Here is a 12,126-nt window from a genome sequence, read left to right on the forward strand (position 1 = left end):
TTGTTTTTGTTTTTTTTTATTTTGGCAAGAGATTTCTCTTATCCTAGTTTTTAAAGGGAGATCACTCTAGTGCCATTGATCTCCTCAAAACAAGATACACATCAAAGCAAATAGCATTGTTCTCTCTAATGACATTTTGACTTGGCAAGTTTTGAAAGAGTTATTGCCATTTGTTGCTCTTATTTTTCAACCATTTTGATTCATACTTTGATGATAACGACATTGAATTGTCCTTTCTTCATGGAATTATTATCTATCTGTATTCAATAGATAGAATAAAGCTTTCTTTGGCATGTTTAGGCCAACCAGCATATATATACTGTTCTTAACTCTGGTGCTCTTTGTTTCTGTATCATAATACATTATCATATTATTGTATCCTTCAGGAGTGGCAGTTATTTCCAAAACGCTGGTATAATGAAGGTCTTCTCATCACTAACACTGTTCTTAAGGATGACCAGGCTCAGGTTAGTAAAACAACAGACAGTCTTGTAAAGTCAGGATGAAGTTTTCCATGATTAACAGGGATTTGCTTATATTCTGAAATGTATGTAGTAACTCTCACAGACAACATTGTCCCACAGATATTTATCAAATGGCAAAAATGAAACATCAAGGTTTTAAGAGTTGTATTATCAAATAAAAAGTTAAATAACAAGTCCCACTTTTGTATAATCAAACAAACAAACAAACAAAAAATGAATAAAATTAAGCAACAAGGTCTCAGTGCTGTATTACCAAATGTGAAATAGCAACAACAAGATTTCAGTGTTGTATAGGAAACACACACATAAAAAAAGAAAAAAACACACAATTTATAGTCATATTTCAAATTCTGATGAAAAACGATAAAATATATGATTGATTTGACAGGCATATCAAGCATCACAACAGGCTCGTGGCGCAGCAGCTGGATCTGGGGCAGGTGGAGGAGCTGGGACCTCAGGCTCTAGTGAGGCATCTCAACAGGGGCCATCACGCTCACGGAGGGGAGGGGATGACAGAGAGGGTGTGCTCAAACATCCAACCAAGGGAAAGATACCAACATATATATACCAGGTATTGTTTTGAAATCTTTGTTGATTTTTCATTTTTGCAGTGTAACATCTTGTTAGACTATGTCTTTGTTTTAATATAACAAAAGACAGGAAAGCTGTGAAAGTGTAGGTAAAGCCTGTTAGATGAACTGAAGTAAGTATGTAAAATGTCCCCATCAAAATATCATACAGGTTGACTCTGTAATATAACAATGTTCATTTAAAATGTGTATGATAATTTTGAACCCATAACTATTTCAAATAATTAATGAAAGATAAAAAGCAGTTCTTATTTTCATTTTTTCATGGTATTTCCACAGAGGAAACACAACATTCACTTTTTTTACGACCAAAATGAGGGGCAATGGATGAGAATGCCAATAGGCTGGGAGCTTCACCATGAGATGGTCGGCCGGCTTGTCAATCAGGTTGAAGAAATGTTGCCGACTTGGGGTGACCGTGGCGACATCCTGGCACTTCTTCGGCAGTGTAATTACGACATTGATGAATGTATCTCTACATATCTACATCTAGAGGGAGATCGTAAGTACATCAGACATGAAGCAAATACCAACATGGCAACATGATTATAATTTATACTTAAATTCCATAAAACTAGGGCAAATATGAACAACAAAAACTTTTACACAGAAAAAGTACAAGGAGAATAAGACTTCTGTTTCATTGACGAAAAACACCATGTAAACATTGGTCAATCCAAGTAAGTAATGTCAGGTTCTCAAATGAGAACAAGGTATACAACAATGGAACCTACAGGCAAACTAACGAGCATCAAATACGTCCAGTTTCATGTTGCACAAAGAAATAGAATATTTCTCAATAAGATCACTTTGGAAACATAAAACTTCCCCATATTTTTATCAATCTGCATTTTTTGAACCCTTGTGTTAGGAGCTTGTCAGTCCTTTGAGGATGTTACTTCTAGGATGGGGGCATTGACTGATTAAAGAGTTTAATTAATGGCAGGAGGTTAAACATTAAACTTTAGTTTGCAACAGTTATTAACCATATTATACAAACTTATATATATGACAGTCTTGTTAGCCCATTCAGAAATGTGTAAAGGGTCTTACTTTGGAAGGAGGCTAGAGTATCTGAGAAAAAACTTATATGATTGGACATGTGATCCCTCATCTCACATCTGTTCAGGGAATCAAACCCCAGATTTTGAGACGTGTTTGTTAACCATTGTGCCACTTCACCAGAGCCCTCAAATTAACTGGTGCTTTCCTCAGTGTAGTATCAGATGTTATCTATCAAAACATAGTTATTTCAATCAACTTGTCATGTATTTATGTAATACTTCAGATAATTATTTTTTGTTGTGTAATTTAGCCTGGCTGAAAGCAGCAAAAACATCAAAGGAATTAAAAGGCAACGAAGAAAAGGATGAAAAGATTGCTGAACTAGAAAAAAAAGTTAAGGAATTGGTAGGTATTTGTAGACACTATCAAAAAAAGTAATATTTGAATTTGTTGATATTGTTGGGACAGGACATTTTGAAGTAATGATATATATCTTATTCTCTGGCGTTCAACTTGTCCCAGTCAAGTTATTTAACATCTAGTAATACAAAAACCTGATAATCTATTGAAGAGAAACTGGAAGATTTCAATAAGAACAAAGATTATGATACAAAAACTGTACACTAGTAAGCTTGAAGAACAGTAGTCAAATGTCTTCATACATTTTTTTTTCATTTTTCTTTACAGCAAAATGAACTCAATAAAGAACGAAAAGAAAGACAAGATGCAGAAAAGATTGTAAGTTTGTGTGGTGTTTGGAAATATCAGAGAAATTGACCCTGTCAGTCACATTTTATTCCCTCACCTAAGACATGATACACCTTATTAGAAGTTCTAGTCATGGTAATCTTTTTCAAATAAAAGATTTATGTTTCTTTTAAACATTCTAGATTTTATAAAAATGAGAAACAGTATACCCATGTTATATATGTAATGTCTGTCGACCATATGTTGTGTTGTGTCCGTCGACCATATATTGTGTTGTGTCTGTTGACCATATATTGTGTTGTGTACGTCGACCATATATTGTGTTGTGTCCGTCGACCATATATTGTGTTGTGTCCGTCGACCATATATTGTGTTGTGTCCGTCGACCATATATTGTGTTGTGTCCATTGACCATATATTGTGTTGTGTCCGTTGACCATATATTGTGTTGTGTCCGTTGACCATATATTGTGTTGTGTCTGTTGACCATATATTGTGTTGTGTCTGTTGACCATATATTGTGTTGTGTCTGTTGACCATATATTGTGTTGTGTCCGTTGACCATATATTGTGTTGTGTCCGTTGACCATATATTGTGTTGTGTCCATTGACCATATATTGTGTTGTGTCTGTTGACCATATATTGTGTTGTGTCCATTGACCATATATTGTGTTGTGTCTGTTGACCATATATTGTGTTGTGTCCATTGACCATATATTGTGTTGTGTCTGTTGACCATATATTGTGTTGTGTCCATTGACCATATATTGTGTTGTGTCTGTTGACCATATATTGTGTTGTGTCTGTTGACCATATATTGTGTTGTGTCTGTTGACCATATATTGTGTTGTGTCCATTGACCATATATTGTGTTATATTGGTCCAATAAAAAACTGAAGACAGGTAATTATTTGTGATTGTGTTGGATGTGTACAGGTGAAGGACCAGCAGGAGAAGTTGACAGATCTAGAAGTTAACTATAAACAAGCTGAGGCGCAGTTGTCCTCCATGTCATCCACGCGACCCAAGTCCAGCTTACGGCCAAAGACACCACAGGTAATTTATAGTGATTCTGGTAACACAGTTGTACCAACTAGAGTATGACGTGCAATCCGAGTCTAGCTTACAGTCAAAGACAGTAGTGATTATTGTAAATTCTTGTAAACCCATCTGTACCACTCTGACAACACCACGAGAACCTACCGTAGTCACATGAAAAGCATAGTGATTCTTGTTCTAGCAATTGTATCTCCCTGTGTACACTGTAGATAATGTAATTACTGGACAGGTGTGGAATATTTATTAAATGATAAGACCTTAAATTGAAACAAAAAGAAAGAAAAAGAAATACAAAACAAAGATATTATGATGTTAAAGAAATTCTGAGCTCTATCATCCTTACAGACTTATACAGAAAACAGATGTCTGTCATCCTTACAGACTTATACAGAAAACAGGTGTCTATCATCCTTACAGACTTATACAGAAAACAGGTGTCTATCATCCTTACAGACTTATACAGAAAACAGGTGTCTATCATCCTTACAGACTTATACAGAAAACAGGTGTCTATCATCCTTACAGACTTATACAGAAAACAGGTGTCTATCATCCCTACTTATAGATATACAGAAAATAGGTGTCTACCATCCCTACAGACTTACAGATATACAGAAAATAGGTGTCTACCATCCCTACAGACTTACAGATATACAGAAAACAGGTGTCTACCATCCTTACAGACTTATAGATATACAGAAAACAGGTCTCTACCATCCCTACAGACTTATAGATATAAGTATACAGAAAACAGCATAGATTTGGTGTTATCTCTTATACTGGTGTTTATGACCATTGGCCTGCAGGTTGTTACGACAGTTGTAAAGGAAGAGACGGTGAACCCTGAAGATATTGAGCTTCTTAATGATACAGCAAAGTCTGTTAGGAAGGCACACGCACAGCTTAAGCTGGAGGTTCAGCGGAAGTTTGAAGGCCTTGGAGTGATGATGACTGAGGTGAGTCTTGACTTCTGTCTGTGCAAAATATAAAACCATGTCATTTTGATGTTTATTATCACTCCTTAATCATTGGCTGATCTCTCTCAGTGTACTTTAGACCTAAAACATCAACTAGCAATATATCTCCAAAAACTTTTTTAAACAAGCCTTAGATAATCAATGATAATAATATTTTTCCAGTAACATGATACAAAAATGTCAAGGTTTAAATTTGTGCTATATTTGGCCTGTTTACTTCTTTGGAAGTGTTAAGACATGAGTAAGATTGTCACAATAAAAATTACCGTGATCATGGGTCAAATATGTGAAAGCTTAAAAAATCTTCTGAAAAGTATATACATGGTACACAACATATTATCTAGTATACAGAACAAAGATATTTGATGTATGCCTTTCATCTGTAAGTCTTAGATACAAGGCCACTTGGCCTTTGTATAGACGAACTTGCATTTTTCAGACTAGTTGTATCTGTTTTGTCTGACTTCAGTGTGTGAGACACACCTGATGACATTATCATATAATGTACATCACTTATATGTACAGTAGAAGTACGTATTTGCTGGGGTTATAATGTTGGTACAGCAACAGCTTTATTTACTCTTTATTTTACGTAATCCTAATTGTTTTTTATTCTAAGTTCTGATTTTGGTGGCTTTAAGGAATTTTTTTGTCTGGATTTGTTCGACATTTTTCTGCTGTAATCTTTTTAATATGTATGCTTGGATCATTAAATACTTCAGTAAATTCTAATTTATTACAAAGTAGAAATAGAAATTTTAGCCTCATCAGATTAAACATCTGCATCATGTTGACAATGTACGTTTTGTTAATAGGCGACGAAGTACGTGAAAATGCTAAAGAATTCAGGTCAAGGTCAGGTAGAGGAACTAGAAGAAGTACGAGCACTCTACAGAAAGGAGGCCATGCAGCGACGACTTCTGTACAATCAGGTAACAAAGGCTTATACAGCATAACTCACAGGGCTCATCCATATATGGCATCACTGATAGGGATTATCCATATATGGCAATTTCTAAATTGGAAAACTTTAAGTTGCAATGTATAAATCACAGGGAAGGAACAATATGTAAATGAAACTCATCATTCAGCAATAAATATCACTTAAACATGGTATTTCTTCAGTCTAATGACGGTATTTCTTCAGTCTAATGACAGTGAATGATGGTATTTCTTCAGTCTAATCACGGTATTTCTTCAGTCTAATGACGGTATTTCTTCAGTCTAATCATGGTATTTCTTCAGTCTAATGACGGTATTTCTTCAGTCTAATGACGGTATTTCTTCAGTCTAATGACGGTATTTCTTCAGTTTAATCATGGTATTTCTTCAGTCTAATGATGGTATTTCTTCAGTCTAATCATGGTATTTTTAGATTTTAAAAATGAATGTGATTGTAAATTAATGATTGGACTTGTAGGTCAAGGGGATCAGAGTGTAGATAATGGGTCTACATGTCTGTTGTTGATATTGAATGCTATGAGTACATAGAGAGAGTTCAAGTATATTCTGTTGAATTTATGATTGCAAATTCTTTCTAGCTTCAAGAACTTCGTGGGAACATTCGGGTTTTCTGTAGAGCAAGGAAGGATGACCGCGTGGAAAACTGTCTTAAGTTTCCGTCAGACCAGGATATCGTGGCAATACATCCTCAACAGGGCAAGAAGCTGTTTACATTCGATAGGGTGTTTGGAATTGATACAACACAAGAACAGGTTGGTCCAGAGGAATAAGGGGGACAACTCTCTTTTTTTTTTTTTTTTTTCATTTATCACATCAAAAATGGTATAGAGGAAATTTATGTTATCATGGTACAGTGCAAATTTCAAAACATGGTAGAGTCAACATTTTTATTTGGTATTGAAGCAAACATTTCTTTTTTGTGCTACTCGGCCCAGCATCAGTGATGTAGGCAGAGTGATGAGACATTAATATTTGTGATATAATTCATGTCATGAAAATGTCTCTTTCATTCATGTACACATGCATTTTTTGAAACATTACATTCCTGTACGTTGTATAATTATAAATTAATGTCTGCCTTTGCATTTGGGATCTGACCATGTGATCTAACATCTACAGGTGTTTGCTGACACTAAACCAATTATCAGTTCGTGTGTGGATGGTTACAATGTCTGTCTGATGGCCTATGGTCAGACTGGATCTGGGAAGACGTTTACCATGATGGGCCCAGAAAACAACCCGGGTATCAACAACAGGTAGGACATGTATGATGTTTTTAAGGTTAAGAAGGGAAGGGGCCAAGAATGAGATAGCTTACTGGTTAGAAGGTGTGAGGGAGGGGCACATAATGAAATATCCTGCAGGTACAAAGCTGAGGGATGAGGGGTTAAAACAGGGTTGAGGTTAGAAGGCATGAGGGAGGGGCTCATATTGAAATATCCTGCTGGTACAAAACTTAGGGTAGAGGGGTTAAAACGGGGTTGAGGTTAGAAGGCGTGTGGGAGGGGCTCATATTGAAATATCCTTCTGGTACAAAACTTAGGGTGGAGGGGTTAAACGGGGTTGAGGTTAGAGGGCGTGAGGAAGGGGCACATAATGAAATATCCTGCAGGTACAAAGCTGAGGGATGAGGGGTTAAAACGGGGTTGAGGTTAGAGGGCATGAGGAAGGGGCACATATTGAAATATCCTGCAGGTACAAAGCTGAGGGATGAGGGGTTAAAATGGGGTTGAGGTTAGAGGGCGTGAGGGAGGGGCACATAATGAAATATCCTGCAGGTACAAAACTTAGGGTGGAGGGGTTAAAACGGGGTTGAGGTTAGAGGGCATGAGGGAGGGGCACATAATGAAATATCCTGCAGGTACAAAGCTGAGGGATGAGGGGTTAAAATGGGGTTGAGGTTAGAGGGCATGAGGAAGGGGCACATATTGAAATATCCTGCAGGTACAAAGCTGAGGGATGAAGGGTTTAGTTGGGGCGAGTTTCGAGGAGGTAAAAGAGGAGCACAGAATGAGATTACCCTACAAGTATAGAGTGAAGCCATGTCATTATATTGTGTGTATTTAGTGTCTTAAATGACTGTGAAGAGCAAAATCTGTAATTCTACTGGTTACTGGTGTAATACAATTTAAAAGGTGTTTTGATGTGTTTCAGAGCTATCAAAGAGCTGTTCCAGGTGTGTCAGGATAGGAAGGAGACCCAGAGTTATATCATGATGGTAAGCTCAGATATGTTAGTGTCTGATCAGAACATTACAGGTGGGACATCCTTATATCACTTGTTAGTGTCTGATCACAACATTACAGGTGGGACATCCTTATATCACTTGTTAGTGTCTGATCACAACATTACAGGTGGGACATCCTTATATCACTTGTTAGTGTCTGATCACAACATTACAGGTGGGACATCCTTATATCACTTGTTAGTGTCTGATCACAACATTACAGGTGGGACATCCTTATATCACTTGTTAGTGTCTGATCACAACATTACAGGTGGGACATCCTTATATCACTTGTTAGTGTCTGATCACAACATTACAGGTGGGACATCCTTATATCACTTGTTAGTGTCTGATCAGAACATTACAGGTGGGACATCCTTACAACGTTCATTAGTGTCTGATCTGAATATTATAGGTGGATCTCCATTACAATGCGTCATTAAGACTGTTTATCTTTTGCAAATATCAGTTGAATTCTGTTGGTGTGATGTCATTGTAGGTTGGATTGATTGAGATCTACAACGAGACAGTGGTCGATCTGCTCTCAGATGATGCTAAAGTGATCGACTTGAAAACTGTAGGCAACAAAGTCAATCTTCCAGGCCTCATAGAAATCCAAATCAAGTCGCCTGACGACATCAAGAGCGTCATGAAGAAAGGAGACAAGAACAGATCGGTGGCATCAACAAAGATGAATTCTACAAGGTATCACATAAACATATCATCACTGTAGTGAGGGTATCACATAAACATATCATCACTGTAGTGAGGGTATCACATAAACATATCATCACTGTAGTGAGGGTATCACATAAACATATCACTGTAGTGAGGGTATCACATAAACATATCACTGTAGTGAGGGTATCACATAAACATATCATTGTAGTGAGGGTATCACATAAACACATCATTGTAGTGAGGGTATCACATAAACATATCACTGTAGTGAGGGTATCACATAAACATATCACTGTAGTGAGGGTATCACATAAACATATCATTGTAGTGAGGGTATCACATAAACATATCATTGTAGTGAGGGTATCACATAAACATATCATTGTAGTGAGGGTATCACATAAACATATCATCACTGTAGTGAGGGTATCACATAAACATATCATTGTAGTGAGGGTATCACATTAACATATCACTGTAGTGAGGGTATCACATAAACATATCATTGTAGTGAGGGTATCACATAAACATATCATTGTAGTGAGGGTATCACATAAACATATCATTGTAGTGAGGGTATCACATAAACATATCATTGTAGTGAGGGTATCACATAAACATATCACTGTAGTGAGGGTATCACATAAACATATCATTGTAGTGAGGGTATCACATAAATCATTGTAGTGAGGGTATCACATAAACAAATCATTGTAGTGAGGGTATCACATAAACATATCATTGTAGTGAGGGTATCACATAAACATATCACTGTAGTGAGGGTATCACATAAACATATCATCACTGTAGTGAGGGTATCACATAAACATATCATTGTAGTGAGGGTATCACATAAACATATCACTGTAGTGAGGGTATCACATAAACATATCATCACTGTAGTGAGGGTATCACATAAACATATCATTGTAGTGAGGGTATCACATAAACATATCACTGTAGTGAGGGTATCACATAAACATATCATCACTGTAGTGAGGGTATCACATAAACATATCATCACTGTAGTGAGGGTATCACATAAACATATCACTGTAGTGAGGGTATCACATAAACATATCACTGTAGTGAGGGTATCACATAAACATATCATCACTGTAGTGAGGGTATCACATAAATATATCATTGCAGTGAGGGTATCACATAAACATATCACTGTAGTGAGGGTATCACATAAACATATCATCATTGTAGTGAGGGTATCACATAAACATATCATCATTGTAGTGAGGGTATCACATAAACATATCATCATTGTAGTGAGCACAGCTCGAATGGCCTGGAGTCTGAACATAACACATGCAAATAAGACTTGTTCTGTGTCCATCTGAGTAAAGGGATTGAGATTTACTTTTGAATGGAGTGTTCCTGGATCAAAGAACTAGATGTTTTAATCAAGAATGAACTCCTCTCTGGCCAAAAGGGAAGTCCAGTCAGACACATTACACTATGAAGTCATATCTTAATTAAAAGTTTTTCAAAAAGAACATACAATATCAATAGAGATGTTGTTTGGGGTGCGGTGGGGTTGTGGGGAAGGAGGGATGGGGTGTAAGCCCTATAGCTCTAATAATTGAATTTTCAGTTGATAATGATGCATATGTTTTTCTTGTATTTCTTGCAGTTCCCGATCTCATCTTCTTCTACTTTTGAGAGTTGAAGGTCATGACAAGGTCACAGGGTCAGTAAGCAAGGGGACACTGACCCTTTGTGATTTAGCAGGGTCAGAGAGGATATCAAAGACAGAGGCAGAGGGTCAGCGGCTAGTGGAGGCGGCTGCTATCAACAAGTCTCTTTCTGCCCTTGGACAGGTAAACGTGGACATCAAAAGAAGTAATAGTATCTAAGTGTAAGAGAGCTCCTCGGCAACTTGTCAGTGCTTGTGCTGTACAGCTGTCATAGTTTCCATCCCACCCAATCAATTAGAAATGTTAGACATAGAGAAACAATGAATATTGTGTATATTTATGTTTGTTGGTGCTATGTTAAACATTAACATCTTATGTTTTGGTGTGTGACAGGTTTTCCAAGCCTTACGAACCAGCCAGCTGCATGTACCCTACAGGAACTCAAAGCTTACTCAGATTTTACAGCCTTCCTTGGGTGGGGACGCAAAGGTATGTAATGGGTTATAAAAATGTGATTGTGTGTCTCCAGCTTTGTCAGATAAACTGTTCAGGAATGTGACAATGCTGGCTGATAATTTTGATTCTAATCGATAATTATAATTTCAATTTTGATTGTTTATTACAATTTTGTGGAATGGTATCAATTATCCATGCGTCAGGCATCACTTTTTCACTTAGATGACCTCTTCTCAATAACCAATAGGTTAATAATAATATTGAGCTGGAAGGTTCCTAGGATAAATCCCAAAAGTTCGCAAATAGAAATAACCTTGACCCATATTCAAGGTCACTGGGGTCAAATTGGTCAAAACTATCAAACGACATCTGCTAATTGAGAGACTTTGAATGTCAATGATGAAATGTTGATGTACTTATGAACAGGTTTGAATACTTTTAATTCTGACTGATAATTGTAACATCAGGTTTTAGTTTATTTTAATGCAATGCTGATTAATGATATATTTAATTCTAATTAATTAAGATTGTTGCAATCCTGTTGACAATCACACACATAAGAGATGTAAATTCTTGACTTTTTTAATTTTGATCATCGGAGAAAATTTTAATTTCGAATGATAAAGATTAACTTTAATTATGATTACAGAAGTTATTGTGATAAAATGACTTTTATGATTTTTATTAAAAAATTTGTAATTGATATTAAATAATGTTGCAGGCCTGTCTGTTTGTGAATGTGAGCCCTGATGTGAATAACTCCAGCGAAACGGTCAGTACTCTGACATTTGGTGCCAATGCTAAGCAAGTTGCCCTGGGACAGGCAAAACAGAACATCAAAAAAGGATCCTGATGATCTGCTCGAGAAATAGTATCTTCAACCTCCTCTGCCTTATCTCTGATTATCAACCTACTGAACTCCGCTCCAGTAATGAACATTTTGTTTAAGCTATACCCTTGATAGTGTAGCCATCAGTTTTTGGATATTACTTTCAAAGTCTGACTGTTGATGTAATGGTAAATCCACTATACAAAATCTGGTACATTATATACGTCTCATTTCTGAATTTGTATGTGAAAGCGCAATAAAATGACAGTGTTGGCTGTCATTCTGTTATTCTTTTATAATTTGCAATTGGTTTCCATCCGTTTTCTCTTTCACAAATAGAGATATTGAAATGAAGTTTAGAATGAAGGTGTCTTGTTAGTGGGTTTTTATTTGCCTCTTGTCAGCTATTTTTTTCCTAGAGTGAATTTCAAGAAATTATCACTTTCCACTCATTTTCTCAGAGCTGTAGGTGTTTATTTCACTAAAATGTGAC

General features: G+C 36.5%; 1 protein-coding gene across 1 annotated transcript in view; it reads left to right on the forward strand.

Moving 5' to 3' along the window:
• Window positions 1–11,657, forward strand: part of LOC132548101 (uncharacterized) — a 37,952-nt gene extending 26,295 nt beyond the window's left edge. The window contains exons 4-18 of the mRNA XM_060211926.1: window positions 387–467; window positions 874–1,059; window positions 1,358–1,580; window positions 2,394–2,488; window positions 2,771–2,821; window positions 3,729–3,848; window positions 4,658–4,807; window positions 5,644–5,760; window positions 6,370–6,543; window positions 6,911–7,047; window positions 7,946–8,009; window positions 8,518–8,723; window positions 10,345–10,531; window positions 10,742–10,837; window positions 11,526–11,657. Coding sequence (XP_060067909.1) covers window positions 387–467; window positions 874–1,059; window positions 1,358–1,580; window positions 2,394–2,488; window positions 2,771–2,821; window positions 3,729–3,848; window positions 4,658–4,807; window positions 5,644–5,760; window positions 6,370–6,543; window positions 6,911–7,047; window positions 7,946–8,009; window positions 8,518–8,723; window positions 10,345–10,531; window positions 10,742–10,837; window positions 11,526–11,657 — 2,019 coding nt within the window. The remainder of the gene's footprint in view (window positions 1–386; window positions 468–873; window positions 1,060–1,357; window positions 1,581–2,393; window positions 2,489–2,770; window positions 2,822–3,728; window positions 3,849–4,657; window positions 4,808–5,643; window positions 5,761–6,369; window positions 6,544–6,910; window positions 7,048–7,945; window positions 8,010–8,517; window positions 8,724–10,344; window positions 10,532–10,741; window positions 10,838–11,525) is intronic.
• Window positions 11,658–12,126: the final 469 nt, after the last annotated feature.

This window comes from Ylistrum balloti, unplaced genomic scaffold (genome assembly GCF_031769215.1).
Source record: "Ylistrum balloti isolate Yb309-2 unplaced genomic scaffold, AGI_CSIRO_Ybal_v1 Utg370000, whole genome shotgun sequence".
NCBI classification, from domain to species: Eukaryota; Metazoa; Mollusca; class Bivalvia; order Pectinida; family Pectinidae; genus Ylistrum; species Ylistrum balloti.